At 38.2% G+C, this 20,658-nt stretch overlaps 1 protein-coding gene across 8 annotated transcripts in view; it reads left to right on the forward strand.

Moving 5' to 3' along the window:
* The window catches only part of TJP1 (tight junction protein 1), a 356,728-nt gene that overhangs the window by 168,436 nt on the left and 167,634 nt on the right, over positions 1 to 20,658 (forward strand). The window contains exon 1 of one of the 8 annotated variants that reach the window (XM_075208098.1): positions 18,313 to 18,483. The exons of the other annotated variants lie outside the window; for them this stretch is intronic. Coding sequence (XP_075064199.1) covers positions 18,343 to 18,483 — 141 coding nt within the window. The 5' untranslated portion in view covers positions 18,313 to 18,342. Of the gene's footprint in view, positions 1 to 18,312; positions 18,484 to 20,658 lie in introns of those variants that run through there. 8 annotated transcript variants of the gene reach the window in all.

Here is a 20,658-nt window from a genome sequence, read left to right on the forward strand (position 1 = left end):
AAATGACTTACTCTCAGCTATGTCCACCTTCCTTCTCGTACTCCTCAACCTCTCTGCTGATTTTGACACTGTCGATAATTTTCTTCTCCTCACTACCCTTCACTCCCTAGGTTTTGCGAAACAGCGCTCTCCTGTTTTGCCTCCTACCTCTCGGGCCGCTCTTTTAGCGTGTCTGCTTTCAATTCCCCCCCCCTCTTCCCCTTTCTATTTGAGTCCCACAAAGTTCTGTCTTTGGCCCTCTGCTCTTCTCTCTCTACACCACCTCATTCAATCATTTGGTTTCCAATACCACCTCTATGCTGATGTCACACAAATCTATTTTTCCTCCCCTGACCTCTCTGCCGCCGTCCTTACCCAGGTATCTAGTTGTTTCTTTACTGGAACTACCTGGATGTCACAGTGCTTCCTGAAGCTCAACATCTCCAAATCCAAGCTCATCATCTTTCCTCCTGCCAATGCTGCTATCCCTCCAAATATCTCCCTCTTGGTTGACAACATCACTCTTTCTCAAGTCACCCTTGAATCAGCCCTTAGCTTTACCCCTCATATCCAGTCCCTCACCAAATCCTGCCACTTCCTCCTTTGTAGCATCCCGAAAATGCGTCCCTTCCTTTCTCTCAGAAAGCAACCAAAATCCTGGTCCATTCACTCATCTTTTCTTGTCTCGATTGTTGTAACCTCCTTTACACTGGCCTGACTCTAACATTTGTGACCTTCAATTCATACAGAATACTGCTGCTAAGCTCATCTTCCTCTCCCACCGCACCTTTTCTGCTTCTCCTCGGTGTAAATCCCTTCTTTGGCTCCCTATCTGTTTCAGAATTCAGTTCAAGCTCCTTACTATCACGTACAAAGGCCTTATCAACACCTCTGACCTTTTTTATTCAATCAACGGGTAAACTTGAGAGAATATACTGCCCCTGGTGGTTATATTTGCCTGGTTTCTCTGGTGACAGTTCCATGCATGGAGATTACCGGTGAAGTTAATTCTTAACTTTCCTGACCAGTATCACTGAGTTAACTGGATATTGCCAGGGCGTGGCTGGGCAGGGGAGTATCTGCCTCCTAGGCCGGTTCCATAGTGGGCTACCTTGGGCAGGGTCACTGGGCTTCCTCCATTTTTTTTTCCTTTAAAATGTTCCTAATAGACTGCTGAGCTAAGTGTCACCCCTGGATACTGCTCAGCTGCCTCGGCGAGATTTTATTAATAAATCAAGATGATAGGTGGTTTTCCATTCCTGCAATAAGCATCGATAAAAAACAGCTCTAGCGCCATGTTTTAGTAAATAGACACCTAAACAACTTCCTTTATCAAAAGTATTTGTTTCCTGTTTTTCATTCTTTGTAAGGTTTGTGACCTTGCTTCTGCTTAGTCTGTCTGATTAGTTATCTGATCTCTTCCTTTAGACCTTTTGTGTAGTCAGCAGACTGTGCATCCGCTGAGCCATCTGATCTTTATGTCCTATACTAATAAATACAACACACACGATTTCCAGTAAACCCTATGCCATATTTATCTTTTAATGAATTACTTGAATTGGTATGTGCTTCTTAACATGTGTTTGTTTTCTCAGTTTTCCCCATGCTGCTTATTTATAGAGAATAAAAACAATTTTGCAACTTTAGTTCAAAATGTGAGGAAGAATCAAGCCAAGGACTTTCATAATTTGTCTTCTTGGTAGATGCAGGCAGTTGCCAACTTCTGACATTCAATTCTGAGAATTCTTTCCTGGTGTATATCAAAGAAATGCTTGAGATGAAAGATTGGTGCAGTGCATTGTCTATTCACAGCAGCTTGGCAGCATAATAGACGCCGCACACTTCAGCATACATTATTGGCGTATAGGCAATACCTCTCATAGTGTTTCTTAACTTGGTACCTCAGGAACCATTGTTTTTGAAAATCTCAGACATGTCTTTTAGTACAATTGAGTTAAATACTGGTATAGTAGGGTTGCCAACAATAATTACAGTGATACTTTGCTGGTGGAAGGTACATATAAGCATGTTATGCATAGTGCAGTCCAAGCTGACCTTGGTTAATTTCCATCTACATGCAGGGCTGACGCAAGCTCTGGGGGTGCTGTAGACGGTGCTGCTCCTAAAAGAAGTGGCGCACACACATCCTGCCTCTGAGGTTAACCATCATCCCCATTGCTTGTTACCTTAGCAGATGGGAGGTGAATGAGGATGGCATTCTGAGACTGGGGTGTAGTGCTTGGTTGTGCCATAGCCAAGTTCTACACTCCCAGAATAACACTAACATGGAGAAGTAAGAGTCAGCTTCACATGTAAAAAGCTGCTTGTTAACCCCTTCATAAATTGTGCGATGCCCATTTTCCAAAGAAAACAGCTGTCTTCTAATTAGACCTTTTACTGTTTCAGGTGTCCTTTAACATTTGGCTCCTTAGATTCGTCTAATGACAGCCCTGTCTACATCTTTACATTTTCACATAACATAGTGATAATCTCATATTATTGCATGTTAAATGCTTTTCTTTATTAAATAATAACTTACACAGCCAAGAGAATAATACAGATATTGTGAATTGCATTTTATGTACTGAATAATATAAATTATAATGCACAATTGGTCAGTTTTGAAAAATAGTGACATTTCCAGGGTCAAATCATTAAAACTAGGACTATCTTGGGAAATTGGAGACAGTTAGCAACCGTGCTATAAATATTCACATAGACTTCCTAATTATCTCCTTATCTTTACTGTCTTTGAATAAAGATATTCAAAAACAACTATGGACTGTTAGTGGGCTGTGGGGGGGCAGATTTGTGAAACAGCATCTTATTAAATTCAATCAGTGACAGTATGTGCATCAGTGGTTGAAGCCTAGGCACCCCCAGAAGGTTTCGAAGTTTTTATACAGTGAAATTCATTTAAGATGTATTTTAACACTATATAGGTCAAAATTAAACACCTTTAATGATGCAAGGCTATCCACCCTGTGTCCCCCTTTCCTGTGTCCAATGATATATTACATCCGATGTTTAGCATCAGGATGTAATATATTCTCAAATTTTGGATTTAACACAATTTAAACTTAACAAAATTTACATCAATCTGTGTTTTCCAAATTACTTGCTGTTACATTGATCAAATAGTTCCCTATCTTTTTAACAATACAGAATTTGCAAGATAGAAAGTTAACGACCCCCTGCTGGGTATTTAGGCTAAAAAGTTGTGTTGGTCAATCTGATTAATATGCTTAATTAGAATGGGATTTCTGTCTTCCTTTCTTTCAAAAAACAAGCTTACTACAACATAAATCAGTACATGAATAATATGAAAATAAATAGATTTACACTTCCAATGTCCAGTGCTAGTACCTAACCCTATCTGATGTTGTGCGCTAGTCACTTACCAGCTCCGCAGCGCCCATATGTTAAATACACTCATTCATTACATATAAAAATCCATTCTTCACTCCCTATCTCTGTGCCGGGGGTTAACCCACTGAATGCTGAGGTGTCGGTATTAATCTTTCAGCACCAATGCGCACATTTAAAATACATTTATTTTCATTGAATACCTTTTAGAAATAACTGTTTTACACACACACTGTCTTGTGCTGATAAATTAACCCCTCCAGTGCTAGGTATTAACCCTCTCAGCGCTGAAGCACATTTAAAAATGGCTGCCGCATTGGTGTGGCTGACAGAACTCTGGACCCAGCATCAGGTGATAACACAGATTTTTTATTGCTGCCTATCACAGTTATAGAAAATCTCATTTCACCCCTATTTATCAATAAAAGTTTGCTGGGAAGCTGAGAGATGCTGAGAGATAGCTTGTATAAATTTGCTCACATACATGCATGATTGGACCTGGTCGTGAGTTGAGCTCTAGGATGATGTTAGTCTTCTTACTTTTAGGGTTAAATAGTGAACTTGTACTGTGTCTTTGATGTAATAATATAGCATCATTTGCTTAGGTAAAGCAAAACATTTATTTTTTTGCTCCCGTATTGTAAATATTTATTCACCATTATTGATATTTCACTACATTAGTAGTACATATAACATATAAGTCCACTTTGGATTCATGACAATTGAATGTATCATTGCATTTAGTATTGTTGTTCCTGCAGACCTTTTACATGGTCATTTATTTTTAAACTATTATTCCGCTTTGTATGTGTTAATTTATGGTCCATGTTACCTAACTAAATATATTTTCTAGATCTTATTAATATATTATTTTTATCCCACTCTGCCGATGACCTAGGCTATTATGGAAATAATGTATGAATTGTTAGGACCAGAAAGTAATATAACTATTAACAGTTAAATCAGTTAACGGAAAATGCTCAACACACTTTGAAGCTTCAATAATAAGAGTCCCTTCGTTATGGCACTTGACAATATGAGTATTCAGTTAAAGGAGGTGACCTTATAATTTGTTGTTTTGGTGTGAAATATACTGTTATCTGTTGGACACACACATAGGTACATGCACTGGTGATAGACTGTGAGAAGACGGGGCTCACCAGAGACTGTACCATTGTCAGCCACATGACCCCCTACAAACTTAGTGCTGGCTAGTAGCTGGTGCAGAGCCTGAGAATGTTGTGAGTGTGCACAGGGAAAGGAGATGGACCCTAAATTGGTTAATGCATTAGTAATACCTTCAGGGGAGTTGATCAAAGAACCCAGATGTGAACTATTGACCTGAACATTATTGAATTGTTGCATGATCCATTTGTCCCTCTCGTTTTGGGCATCAGTTATTCAAGCCCATTTTTATTTTTATTCCTTTGTACCATGAGCAGTGCTTGGAATTTGAAAAAGTAGCTGGCATGGAGATGCACGTTATAGTTTATTTCTGACACTTTCCCTTTCACCTATCATGAAAAAGAATCATCACCCCATTCTTCTCCTATGGCTCATTTATGACCAGAAAGTTTTTTTTTAAAAAAAACAGAAACTGCTATAGTATAAAGCGAGGCATCTCTTGACTAGTTAGTTTCACGGTCAAATATCTCCCTCCACATACTGCGGTGTGATTATAAGTGGCTGGTAATTTGTTGTGTGTGACCAATGTAACCAGAGTGCGGTATGCATGGTAGCACATTCAGGTGTTTTCAATACCCAGAAAATAATTTTTATACAAAACAAATATAATATTTTTTATTTATCTTTTAAAGAAAACTCAGGCTCTTCTATGTAATATGAAGCATATTTGAATAGTTTCAATTGTTACAGTTTAATTGTTTAGTTAGAACAGGGTATAGGAAACCACAACTTGAACATAAAAAAACAATAGTATTTTATTAAAGCATCCTGTATAAATGCTGACTGTCCTGTATATCGCCTATTCTATAACCTGACTAGCACAAGTCGTAATGCTGAGCAGACAAACTCTTAAACAGGCAGAGCAAATACAGAGAGCGATATTGTGGCAGTGAGTGCAGGAGGTTGAATAAGGACAGGGCTATGCATGAATAGTAGATATCTATACTAGTTACATGTCGCTTGTAACCACATAAACAACAAGGAGCTGTGGAAATTTGTACGAAAATTTCTACAGGATACTTATCTCAGATGTAAGTTATATTTTCTAAATAAAGTTAAATTTAGAGTTTGCAGCATCCTTGTTCATGTAATAGGCTAAATAAGTAGCAGACTTATGTAACCAATTTCAAACAAGAGGAAATGCTGATACTCTTTGAGTATCACTGTACATAAAAACAAGCAGCTTCAAAAGCTAAACACAAGTCATATCATAGTTACAATGGAACAGTAGCTCATGAATTACTCATAAATCTCAATGATGTCACTAATCCTTAGTGAATAGTAATAAAAAAAAGTCTGCAATGTAATGGTCAGGAATCTATTCAAATCATTACTTAATCTATCAAGACAGAGCTATATTGAGAATATGCTGTTCAGTGCAACCATGCACAATGGATTTTTAGATGCAAGTCCCATTTTTGGGGAATTTAATACTTGGGGTCTGAATCATTAGGGAGAGTAAGACAAAAAATAGGGGTAAATGTTTCCCGGGACAAACCATTTTACAATGCAAGGGGTGCAAATTAGTTTATTAGTTTGCACATAAGTTAAATACTGACATCTTTTTCATCTAGCACACAAATACTTGATAGCTTTATTTTCACACTGAAATTTAAAGTTTTTCTAGGACATGCTCTACCCCAACTATAAATCTGTCCCCGCATTTTAAATTTACCTCCCCCTCCAGTGCAACATGGTTTTACCCAGGTACAAAGTTACCTCTTTTTTATGCTTTGCTCTCCTTAATGACTCAGGCACTTGGTGGTTGTATGGACATTTATCAAGCATTTTGCTGCTATGTTTTCACTGGACTTCAGAATAGTGAGCTATAGATCACTCTGAGGGTGACACTTTCAGTGCTTATGACACTACTCTAATTTCAAATGCTGTCAGAAACTAGACACAATTTGTTTTTTTGGCCCATTTGGTGATTGAAGTCAGTTTTATGAGTACTGACAGAGCTTTCCTCATTGTGATGTATTGATCACCATTGATATTGCATTTACCATCCTATTCTTATGTTGATTGATCAGGTGCACACATACAGAAACAAGCTATTTAACTTTGTCCCATGTAAATGAGTGTCATCCTGTGAGTATGGGAAATACCTGTGTGTCATCTTACAGACACACACGCACAATAAACAGTATGCAGACTATACTTTTTTGTTGTGCTGTAAAAGAGTTATCTCTCTTCTAAGAGTTGATTAGTATCCAGCACAAACATTACCTCTTGTTAACAGCGTGTGAGCTTTTCCAGAAGGGTTAATGATGATGTTCCTGGATGAGATTAGCAGGAGAAGGTGGAGTTACAATGTAAACATCTGCAAGAGGAAGGAGAGGCCTGTTTATTCTCATTGAAACCACGGTGACTAATTCTGTGCAGTCAGGCTGGTTCTCCACCCCATCCCTTACAACGGCATTCACCCCGTCACCTGAGTCCGTCCTCATATACAGAACAAATAGTGCTGTGTATAAAACATGTTTACTCTTCAGGAAATATTTTTCAACAGCTGGAAGAGGACACCAGAACGGCAGTCTACACAATACCCCAATGATGGTCTCTGACAGTCTGGTGCTTTATAAATAAGAAACAATAAAAGACATGCAGTTCTCAACACCATATGACATAGCTATGACATTGTTTGTGTTAAGAATTCTATTTGTATATGTCATCAAGTAGTTATCTATAGTTGACATATAACTAATATTCCTATATTTTTGATCTCTTTGAGATAATTGCATACTTACCAACTTTAGAAAGTTGGTTTCCGGGAGCCTGCCGAGGGATGTGGGCGTGATGGGGGGTGTGAATTCACAATGCGCTTCATTTTTGGACCCGCCCCCGTGGCGTAATAATGCAAAGGCGTCATTTGATAGCGGGGGGGGGGGGGCAAATGCTGCGATTCACCGGGAATCGCGGCGTTTGGGACCTAATTCTGCCCTCTTCACTAGGAAGTGGGCACTTCCTAGTGAAGTGGGCAGATCCGGGAGATTTCCACACTCTCCCGGGAGTCCATGAGACTCTTGCAAAATGCGGGAGTCTCCCAGACATTCCGGGAGAGTTGGCAAGTATGGATAATTGTTTCGATTTAGAGTTAGTAATGGTCAGTTTTACAGTATTGGTAGTCCTTGAAATAGGTGATTTTATTACATACTTGCCAACTTTGGCAATTTGTCGTCCGGGAGGGGCAGATGGGCGTGTGGGGGCGGGGTTCAACAAATACCATCTTTTGGCCACGCCCATAAATTGCATTATAATTTTTGTCCTATAACTGCAGGGGGTGGGGCCATGATGACACGTGACTCACATCCTAAGCCCCGCCCCCACCACTTAACTAAGTTGAAATGATTCGGGAGGTTCCCTGGCTCTCCCAGGAGTCCGCGAGGACTCCCAGAAATTTGTGAGTCTCCCGAACATTCCGGGAGAGTAGGCAGTTATTATTTTTATAACTTAGGGGTTTTTTTGTCTTCAAAGACAAATAGGCTGAGTCCACAGGGACCTTTTATTATATAAGTGTTTCTTCATCACAAGAAAATACAGGGTGCGAGGAAAAATCATGAAGATACATTCACCACCGTTCCGGAGACATTTCTTGTCATTTTGCGTGGAATTGAATTCCTCCAAATGAGTACCTTTATTTAGAAGTATTTCCCAGTATCATCCGATCTCCATATGTGGGATATAGAAGAAACACAATTTCTAGTTTTATTAATTTATCATAAATAAAAAATAATGATAAAGACAATGTTTTTTTTAACATCAATCTGATTATATTGAATGTTTCAGTTTGGCAAGCCCGTAACTTAAATCCTGTCCAATGGCTGCAGTCTGTCCGTAGACTTCTGTGTCAGCAGAATGATGTAATCTCTCATGCCGCCTCTGCACATTTGTCTTTCTTATGATCTCAAACTTGCAATTCCAGCAGGCTGCTAGCAGAATGGATTGCTCATTGCCTGCTGTTGGGCTTTGCTGTTCAGTGCACGGGAGATTTATGAATATGGGACATGCCTGTACCTGGATATATCAAAAGATGATAGAGGAACCTTTGCGCACTATATTGACTTCATAATGAAACTATATGTGACAGGCCAAACTATATGTTGTTTGCAATTTAGCGGTTACTATTAATGTTTAGCATAGATAGCAATTGCCATGAAAATCACCTTTGTTGAACCATCAGTAGCAGTAACATGCTCTACAACTAACTGCCGGGGAAGGCTGAAACACAGCAGAGTGAATGTATGAACTCTGCCCCCTTCCTGTTCCTGATTACTCATTAAAGGTGATTTTTACTTTTGATTATATATTGTGGCACCAGTTTTGGTGTGAACTAGGCTAGGGAGTGCACAAGTCTTACCTCTTATCCATATTCATCATCTTAGCTTGACCTCTCTAGCTGCTATTTACCTAGGTTATATATAGCAAGCATTCATGTTGATATTAATTAATTCTAGGTTTGGCTCCTGGACACATCCAGTTAAAGGAGACATACACGTACACAAATGCACTGTTTTATATTCCATTTGAAAATAAATAACTCATACCACTATTAAGAGTCTCCAGTGTTTCCTCATTGCAGCTGAGGGAAGTGGACTCAGCTGGTGGGCATAGTGTTGCAAGTCTGTCTTGCCTCCAAGTATCATCCAACCTGTATATTGGTATTGATTCTTGTACAGTGGACTGCGATCCCAGGCTAGGGACTTTCCAGAAGAGGTCAAGATGATAGAAAAAAAATGGTCAAGTGGAGAAATAGCAAATGAAAAAGTTCACAAAATATCATTTTTCAATCAATGATATATTAATATTATATATAAATTTAATGTTATTAAACCTTTGATAAAAAAAAACAACAACTTTGACTGCTCTGCTCATGTGTAGCATGACATTATCCTGCTAAAAATCCAGTAGTGTTAGAAGTCCCTGTTGAAGACAATTACGATTTACATTAGTGCTGTTCCGGCAAGTTTGCGGTACATGGAATAAGCCCTTGTCCTCAGCTAGCTTCAGTATGGTATTTTTTAAGCCCTTGTTAAGTGACAGAGTCACGGTGAAATGCTATACTTGGAAAGATATTCTAGTAAAACACATTATATGCATTATTTATTCAAAAGGGAAAGTCCTCGGAAATTATGTAGGTTGAAAAAGGTTACTCGAAGTTCCTCATTGCCAAAAATGCTAATTTGTTTGTGTCTGTGAGGCTGAATGAAAGTGACAGTTATTGCTCACTCAGTAAATAGGTTCCCACACACATTCTTGTCTTTGTGATGTGTGGGGGTCACTACCAAAAGGAATGCAATAATGTTTTGTTTATGTGCACCTCCTGTATCCTTTCTTCCCAGCCTGGAAACTTTCACTAGAGTTGTTGTTTTTATCAATATTATAATTATAGATAACTGTGTTTACATCTCATATATATATATATATATATATATATATATATATATATATATTATATATTTATTTACACACACACACACACACACAGTAGATTAGTGCATGGACTTGCGGATGAAGCAAATGTTCTGGAAGATATTAGCTGATGCGCAAAAATATAACCCGATTACTTGACAGAATGTCATGGAACACCAGTTCCAATTATCACTGAGTATTGGTGAGTAAGTAGTATATAAGCTATATGAATAAATATTGATGTATGTCAAATTGAAATGATGACTGATGCAAATATTGAAGTATTTGCAGTGGCATGAACAGGGTAGCATTGCACTATAAGGGTCATGCAAGGGACAGTTCACAGAGGACACAGTCAGGTTACACTTTAATATTACTGTGTATTTTAATAACACAAGTCTAGGAGCACAGCATTATAAAAGTACAGACACATATACTGGTGATATGTAGATTGTATAAAAAAATGTGCTGAATTATGAATATTTCATGTATATATTGCATATCGTCTTTAGGTTTCAGTAGATTTGATTAAATAAATGGTAATAATTTCCTTGTATTCATTGTTAAAAACTAAAACACATGAAACCAATATATTATAAATTGTTAAACTATGCTAAAGTAATACAAAAAATACAATGCATTAACAAAATAGTGAAGAAGATAAGTGCCCGGGCTTTCAGTTCTTCCAGCTAAAACAAATAAATAGTTAAAAATAAATTCAAAATATAACAAAAAATATATAAAAAAAATTGCAGATGATATTTACTGACAGCAAGTGTTACTGCTCTAACCCCTTGATGTATAGGGCGTAGTTCTGTTGCCAACAAATAAATCACTTTGTTTTTGCCGGCCATAGGGCTTTTCAGCCTTAGATAAATAATTAGAAAGGGATATAATTCTTACCACAACCTAGATGAATTACATGTAGAACAAATTTGGCTTTCCCTGTGCAGTTTGCACTTTATCCCATCTTATGTAGTAAATAAATGTTCTTTTATTTACAAATATGAGAACCTTTATAGGCCATCTACAAGGTTGTGTCATGCCACAAAGCTTAAGCCTATTGCAAATAAATTTAGACTATTAAAAAAATCAACCAGTTACGTATCATCATTTATTTATATAGCACCACTAATTCCGCAGCGCTGTAGAGAGAACTCATTCACATCAGTCCCTGCCCAATGTTGGCTTACAGTCTAAATTCCCTAATACACACACACACACACACACACAGACTAGGGTCAATTTGTTAGCAGCCAATTGACCTACAAGTATGTTTTTGGAGTGTGGGAGGAAACCGGAGCACCCGGAGGAAACCCACGCAAACATGGTGAGAACATACAAACTCCACACAGATAAGGCCATGGTCGGGAATTGAACTCATGACCCCGGTGCTGTGAGGCAGAAGTGCTAACCACTTAGCCACTGTGCTGCCCATGCTTTTCATCCTAGACATAGCACTCTAACCATACGTAATAATTTGAACTGCATCAGGAAAAGAGTTTTAATGAAATTAACCTGAAATGGCACAGTGCATAATATTTATGTAACCTCCTGTCACTGGGCCTGATTCATCAAGGCATACATCCTGAACGCAACCTGCGTTTACTATTATACGCACATATTAAGGCTTTGTGTTCTCCCGAATTCATCAAGGCACGGATCTCAAGATACGTGGGCTTTTGAAATTGGGGGCAGGTCTGTTGTGCTCTGCTGCACAAGACGCTGCAGGATACGTCCAATACCTGTGTGGATCATAAATTCACCATACATAACATACAGGAAAATACAAAAACATTGAATTAATGTCACCTGTGTTAATAATACAGGCATTAGTGATAAAACAAACAAAAAAATGCCTCCATTAAATACATTTATTCGGATGTTGTTAATGTCTACTGAACATAAAATACATGTTTATGGTTGCTCGTGATTGCATATACATGTTATAGCAGACGTACAAGACTGTCATCTCTACTGATCAAGACATAGACTAGCCCTGTAGCTGGAGCAAGAGATACAGCAGAAAAAAGTAACTTTGAGATGGCCAGAGATGGATTCAGATGTGGCTTGAGTTTGGCACACCCCTACTGTAAACTCCACTCCCTGTATCGTTCACTCCCAGAAATCATAGGTTGTAATAAGTGTCCTTTTTGTACGACTATACAGAAGACAGGACTGTGTTCCCAGACGTATGTCCCGGTTCTCGTCTGGAGCTGAGAGAGTTTGCATGAGATATGCTCAAAATCGGTAAGTATGCGCCTTGATCAGTGAGGCCCACTGTGTGTAGTCTTGAGGTGCATATGTGGATAATGCACCTTCATACTTTTGCTTTCCTTTACCCTGGCTAGCTCTTGGGTGTGATCATAAGTGCCAATAGGGCCCCCCACTTATGTGGGTTTTACAGTAATGTCTGTTGCCTGTGATCAGAGGTATTGTAACATAGTGGTGCAAAAGGAATAATAAATTATAAGAAGAAGAATGAAGAAAGAAAGAAGAAGAAGAAGACCATCTCTATATTGCAAAATAGAAACAGTTTATTTACTCTCCTCCTCCAGCACCATACTTGGGTTTCAATAATAAAGCAAATAAATATATAAATATAAATATATATATATATATATATATATATATATATATATATATATATATATATATATCCTTACTCTTAAGCACAGTTCATAAACGGTTTTTCAGTGGCCAAATATTACAGGTCACATATATCTTTACATCTCAGCCTCACTCTGCTCCCTTTCTTTTAGGCTGACCCTCCTGCTTCTAACACCTGCAGACTCTTTGTACAAACACTCAGCAACACTCCCTGCACTGGTAAAACATCTCCTTACAGGGGACGTCTTCTCTTCTCTGCAGTCCTGACAAATCCAAAAGGCTACTGTAGCCCAAAGTTACTTGTTAGATTTGAAGTCAAATGTAGGAATGGTCTCTACAAGTTGCAGAACCTTTTTTCTGTGCACCAGGACTGTGCATGGCTACAGCACAGTGCAAGATTAGAAAACGAGGCAAAGATCACAGACAGACTGGAATGATCGAAGACAGGTTTGGTCAGTAACATAATATCAGACAGGCAAAGTCAGGATCACGCCTAGTCCATATAAAAATAGCAATCTGGACAGAGAAGCACAGAAAACAGTACCATTAGGTTAAGTTAGGTTAACTTAAGTCTTTTTTTAAAACATTTTTGTTGCTTTGGATACAACACATCTGTCCTGTGCTCTCTACATTGGGTACACTTGTATCCAGAGATTAGCTTTGTGTCATATTCCAGGGCACAATAAATAAACCAACCCCTGCCTGATGACACAAATATGGGGCTAAAATAGTGCAAAAGCCAATAAAGTAAAGGGAAACCCAGCATTAAGTCAAACCTGACAGTAAACAGCAAATTCCATTACGACATAACATATTTCCTCTTCCAGGTAAGTTATATTGCTCATTACTTAAGATCACCTTCTAATCTTCCTTTACAAGCTTTCCTTATGTCCTGACCTGATGACCAGGTATTGATTCCTGGTGTAAGGTAGATGGTTTTATGCCTCAAGGTCAACCTAATAAATGTGTGGAACAGACATGCATCAATGTATTGAACATTTTGAAAATAATTTATGACATTTATTATTTTCCATAGAGTTTTATGTTTCAACGATTTTTATTAAAATTATTTTATTAGGTTGAGGTACTGAAGGCAAAAGTTGTAAAGCATTGAGCACCAGATTGTCATGTGAAGTATGCTGAGCTTTCAGTAATGTTCCATACACCACAAAAAAATATAATAAACAGATACAGTGCAGAGTTGGACACAAACATCTTGGTTGTGGCTACAAAGGGCAGTTGGTTTGCAGTTTAATTTAAGCTTCATCCGCTTGGTAAGGGATAGTAAATTTATTCTTACTGGCAGGGCTTTAGTCTTAGTATAAGATGGCGCTGAGCTAGTCTAATAAATTGTGCATGGCTGGTAGGGATTGTAACTGCAAGAAGCACGTCATCAGCAATCAATCAATCAATCATACTTTGTGGGATATGTACATCTGGGCCCTGGATTTTTCCATGATTTTCTTAACCAACGGTTCCATTGTTAGAACCAGTTTGGATAAAGGGCGCCCCTGTCTCACGCTGTTTCTTATAGTAACGTAGTTTGAGCAGAAATCATTATTGAAAGTTCTTATTGAGGGAGTGAAGTAAAGGGGCAATATGGAGATCATTATGTGATCAATATAGCCAGATTTGGTTAGGAAATGCCAAAGCTGGACCAGTGAAGGTGATCAAATGCCTTCTCCTCGTCCAGAGAGAGAAGAAGGAAGGGAAACATTTTTAGCTTATGGGGACATAATTAGATGTGTGTTGTCATGAGCAAAAGTCAAGCCTTATTTAGTGCTCTTATTTAGTGTGGGAAGTATTGGATTCAATTTAGTGGATTTTAGTTTTGTGTTAACCTTGAGATCTATGTCAAACCTCATATTTAACATCTGGTAGGATCCTTGTTGGAGTTTGTATGCCCTGAGACGTTGAAGTTAATAAGTTAGCTGTATTGTGAGGGTGTTAACAGTGATAGAGAGATCAAGATGGGATGAAGATCTAGAAGGAGGGAAGACAATAAACTCGGTTTTGGCAATGTTAATTTTGAGAAAGCGTGAAGACATCCAAGAGGAAATGGCGGAAAGGTAGTCAGATTTACGAGCGAGAGGGGGGGGGGGCAGGAGAAGAGATGTATATCAGTGTAGAGATTATATTGGAGACTGAAAGAGGTAACACGATCACCCAGGGAGGTAGTGTACAGCGAAAAGAGTAGAGGTCCAAGAACTAAGCCTGTATCAGAAGTGGATACAGAGAAGGAGGTTAGATAGGAGGAGAACCAAGAAAGGACAGAGCCAGAGAGGCCGAGAGAAGAAAGGGTATGCAAAAAGGAATGGTGTTGAAGGCTGCGGAGAGGTCCAGGAGAATGAACAGGGAGAAGTGACCCTTAGATTTAGCCGAGAGGAGGTCAGGGTGGTTTCAGTAGAGTGGAGGGGGCGGACACCAGATTGGAGATAGGAGACTTTCTTAGATATTTGAATTGTATACTTCTGAAGTAGCTGTTCATTATGAAGATGATTTTTTTTTTATCATTTGTTGTGATTCTTAGGGTTATGTAGGGCCTCCTGGTTTCTCACAAAATCAAAAATATCCACTGCCATTGGCTGCTGGGAATGTATGCAGCTTGTATGTTACAAGACTCCTCTTAAGAAATTGCCTGAATCGCTGCAATTTCATACTACCTGCTGAGAACACAAGGCTCAGCAGAGTGCAAGATACCGGTTTATCTGTGAGTAGGTTAACTGGAAGAGGTGAAGGCAATATTAATAATAAGTGGATTTACTGGAGCCCAGTTAAGCTTGGAATGTGCTTGCAATCTAATAGATTTATGCTCTGCCTGACGTACAACTGTTCTCTTCAATTAATATTAATATTGGATCACCATACTTATTTATGGAATGGATTAATATTTATGACATAAATAACCTGGCTGATAATAAAACATACAGAACCAATTTATATGACAGGCATGAGGAAAGAATGCATTGAGGCTTTAATGCAGACAGGTGCAAGTTTATATCTCTACAAATCAGCCAATAAGTCATTTGAAATTGGAAAAGAAAAAAAAATGTTTTATCGTGTTTACTATATAATCAATTTGGAATGACAAAAACTACAATTTTGGCTAAAATGAATCTTGTGTAGCCAGAGAAAAGTTATTATCAGATCATTTTATGTGAACACAGTTAAGCTGGTAAAAAGATATCCACTATGAAGGAAACTCTGCATTATTCAAACCATGAGCATGACATTAATTAAAAAAATAAATTAAATTCAATACTTTAAAAGCACAGTCCCTTTTAAAATTGCCTTAGACTTTTAAATGTAACCTTCTAAGTCATAAGGCTTCTGTGTTAAAGCGTAGTCATAATTTAAGAGCTTTCCTTTCGGAATACAGGTTTTTTTTTTTTAAAGATACGTCAGTGATTTGTGGAATTCTGACTTCCTGTCATGCCGGATATATTTTTAGCCCTTAATCTTGGCATCAACATACATACTTTAGAGAAACTCCACTCCTATACAAGCTGGACATTAATCTGGTCTGTAGATGGCCATATCTGTAGGTCTGAATGTTCAGCACACAGGCAATAAACAATTTTCTTTCATTCATTAGTTGACCAATGCTCACACACATAGAACGATAGTGGTCACTGCATTTTTGGCTATATGAGTTTCATGGTTCTTGGCCATCTTTGGTCATCAGTGGAGCCCCACAGAGAAAATCATGAGATTAACATGGGTAAATAAAATTTAATTTTGTTGATGAGATAATTGTTAAAATATATTTTAGATGTTAAATGAATTGATGGGCTGCACTGTTTTACATTTCATGTGTTGTCAGAACACTTCTGCTTTCTAAGAGAATCTTGTACAGGTGATACCAGCTTTCTAACTGCATTCATTCATATCCATGGGAAACGTTTATCGCATTTAAATCATTAACTTGATCCATGCATATAAATGATCCTGTCAGCTTAATTGGCAATTAGACACAAAGCACTCATTTTGAAATTGAGGTATTTATTAATACATACAAATATATTTATTAATACATAAGGCAAATCAAGTAAACAGAAAGTTTTATGCAACATACATTCTTGCTTATTCTGTGAATATCTATTCATTCATCAAGTCAGTGACTAGAGACATAGGTTGAATGTTCATATAAATATGTCAGCACATAGCAGCATGTAGGGAGCGCTTTTTGATTAATCTTCTGATTAACCAAAGAAAGATATGCTATTTAACCTCTTATAAACCATTTGGAAATATAATCAGTAACTACTGTGTTATAACCGTCCTCTCTGAGGTTCCCCTGTACAACACTCAGTCAGTAGGCAAGGGCTATATAAGTAATATGAAGCTCTTGTGAATTGGTGAGTGAAGACTAACAGGAGCAGTTTAAGTTACATAGTGGAAAAGGTTATTAAGCACTTCTAAATGTGTGTGATCTTTCTTTCATGCACAATATTTTAAATGTTGTAATTAACATTCTTTTAGGGACATATTTTATTTTGAATTTTCTTTCTTGTTTTTGTGCATTTTTTTTTTCAAGAGGACCTATCACCTCTGTAACAGATCATCTTTTGTTAAGTACAGGCTATTAAACCCTATAGCCAATAATATTCCCATCCCTTCCACTGGTTTGAGAGATAGCAATCATGCTCAATATGCTAATTGCATTGCTCTGTCCCTTCTCCACAAGCTCATTTCTCCATACCAACATTTCTTACGTGTGTAGAGTACTGATATGGTGAAGGGAGGCAACAGTGACTGAGATTAGCATTTTAGCCGGCCTGTTTAGCATACTAGAGGGTTTTATTAGCATACTAAAAAACCTGAATTGCATGATATTTGCCCACGCTTCAGATTCTGTTCTGGTGTTTTTTTGCTCAAGGCTTTGAATAGCTCATACTAACAGTGCCCCCTAGGATCTCATCATTTTCTGTATTTAGCAGGGCCCCAGTACTAATATATAGCCTCTGCCACTCTCTGATCACCTTCAGCAATGCTCATCTCTATATGTAGCAGAGATCCGGCACAGCGTCTCTAATTGAAATCTTTAGGGCTGCTGTGTTAGATCTTTCCTGCTTTGGAGTGACTAGAGCAGCACTGAAGGTGCCAGATAACCTGGCATAGAGGTGACATATGCAGCAGACTACAGGAAAAAGAAGAATAATGATCAAAATATATGCTTTGCATAGACCGCATCATACTGTCCACATTGACAAATGCCATTGTGATAGTGAGATTGTAGTTGTTATCTGATCCCCATTGATTGCTTTAAAAAATAGAACCTCATAGATGTCTCAAACAATGTAATTAATATGAATATTGACTTATTTGGTGTATAAACTATTTGTGTGGAATTTTTACATTTGTATTTGACCACTATTCTCTTTTGTTCCTCTGACTGTACTTTATTTAGCAATGCAATCAATAAACTAGTACACAAAGGACTATGTGGAATATGTGTAATGAAAACACATTTTTAAATGCATCAGGCTTTTCCCATGTGCACATACTACAGCAGTAAGCACTTGCCGTGGGTTTACTGGAAACTCGCTGTCCTGTTGTTCCTGTCTCTGTTGTATGTAATAATTATACTTACACTTGAAACAACGGAAGTCTCACTGGTGTTCAGCGTAGCAATAACTTTACTCATTTTTGGCTCTGCTTTTCAAAGAGTGTTGTTTTCAGCATTCCTTGCTTACTGACTTTTGAAGATTTGTTTTAACTTTAAACGTACTACTTCTTCCTTTTTTTTTTTTTTTTTATGTTTTGTAACCTCTGTGGTACGCTATCTCTATGCTTCAGTCTCACAAGGATGTGAGGAATGAGGCAGACATATTGCACTCACTTAGCACAGAAACAGTGACCATGAAGAAAGACAAGATAGACTCAGCCAGCCGTACTGCCAGCTCCAAGGCAGCCGTAAAGCCTTCTCATGTAAGTAGTTGTAGTTTTTTCATTTTCATAACCTTTGCAGTAGAGGCTTCTCTGTGAACTCCCCTTCACTAGGTGCTGGATTTTAGGTCTGTCTCCTGTGCTTGTCAGTCTTATCATCACAGTGTGATCTCTTATTATTCCCTTTACAAAGAGCTACCTTCTTTTCTAGTTCGCAGTAACTAGAATATATGTCAGTTTTTGCACATTTCGTTTGGTAAAACAGTGCATCTATGTTGCTTTCATGTATGGTCTAAATAACTTTTTATGGATAGAGATGTCAGACGATATATGTACACATCTAATATCTGCAGCTTAGTTTTAGGAAATGATAGCTAGGGAAGGAGAATGGTGTAAACTATCTATGAATGGGCAGCAGACAAATTCCTCCTAGTCACTTCTCTACCATCCGTTTAGCTGGTGGTGTGTTATAGATCGCACAGGTGGATTCTTATTTTTCGGGTGGAGTAGTTAAAGATGAGATGAGCAAAATGAATCATGTTTTTGCAATCTGGGGGATAGATTCAGTGGAGAGTCCCAGCAAATGTGGTAGGGAGGACAATAAAAATTCAAGGGGGGAGATATGAGCATATTGTAAGGGTTATAACTATTAAATAATTGCCTCACATCCAAAACAATTCTAACTGTATATACAGGGTATGTGGCCATCAGTTGTTTTGTGCTCCAACTTCTGGCAGGTAGTTTTTGGTGGTATTCTCCTTTATCCCTTAGTCATGTTGATTAGCAGTTAGATAGACTTACTAAATGTACATGGGATGTGGCTCTCTGGGGCAATATCTTAAAAATGATCCCCAAGTACTTTAATCTGACGTGATAGTTACTCCTTAAGGCTAAAGGGAGAGGGGGACATCCAGTGGACTGTTTGGCTGTCTAGTAGCAATTTTTTATATTGGGAAATTGGGATATTCTGGAGGTTAAATAGCCACAAGTCTGGTCCTTCTGGGACTGGGCATCCCATATTCTCCATTGCATATTCCTTAACCTTGAGCCAGAAGAAAACTAATCTTGGGCAGTTCCACCACAACCACATATGCATTGAGGACACGTGCACAATTTGCACCTCAAGCAGGAACTTGAGACACCTTGACACAAAGCATTACGGAACTTGATGGCGCTATATAAGTAAATGTTGATAATGATGTTTTTTTGATAGTTGGGAAGGGCACCTGTACCATCTAGAAAGGACCCTGAACTATGTTTCTACCGTCGACAAGCTGGAGGAACTGGTAAATTAAATTATCTTTATCTGGTCATCTTCTGACCTTCGCAGGTCCTAATCCCATGATTTTGCTTAACTTAGCAGTCAGTTATACAAGTTTACAATCAGCATTTGTAGATAGTGGAAATAGTGTGTCCAGGGTCTTGGGGTGCGCAATAGCGGTCTTTAGAGACAGAATGTTCCTATCTTGGAGACAATATCGGGCTTGCAACTATATTCAGAATTAAGATGATGTCATCAGGGACAAATTACTCAATTAGTTCTCACAAGTAATGCATTAGTAATTAAAAATTTGAAGTAAAGCTGAAGTCAATGTAAAACTATATATATCTATATAACTATATAAATTACTGTGACGTCTTCTAAATAAACGATGATGATTTCTGAACCTATAACTGCATAAGACATAGAGTAAGGTACAAGGCTCTACAGCTATTTTCTGGCAGTGCATGTAATGCCTTGTAGTCATAACTGTAGTCACACAGGGTGTGCCCAGGCATACCCTAATGCTCAGACCAATTTCTGTGCCGCAGCTGCTTCTCTCAAGGTGCAGAGTATGGCCAGGATGGAACTGTAGAACATGCCAAGCCATAGCAGCTCTTCCCAGGTTCCTACTGCTTTGATGGCACCAGACGGTGTCCTAGAGGTGCAAGCACCAATGTGGCTACCTCAATATAATCAACTGCTGTTCTTACAGTAACCTAACAAGCTGGGAACAGATTTATGCACTCTCCTCCAGTGGGAGCAAGACTATGGGAGTGCCCCACCCATCTACTGCTATACATTGCCATTGAACTTCAATGTTGTGCACTTCATCTTATTAAAAGGTGAATTTATTTCACGTGGATCTAAGTCATGTGTATCATTTTATGTTTACTGTACAAACTATATTGCAGAATGCACTGGTTTATGAATGTGAACGGAGGCAATGGTTTAAC

Source organism: Mixophyes fleayi, chromosome 4 (assembly GCF_038048845.1).
Source record: "Mixophyes fleayi isolate aMixFle1 chromosome 4, aMixFle1.hap1, whole genome shotgun sequence".
Classification (NCBI taxonomy): domain Eukaryota; kingdom Metazoa; phylum Chordata; class Amphibia; order Anura; family Limnodynastidae; genus Mixophyes; species Mixophyes fleayi.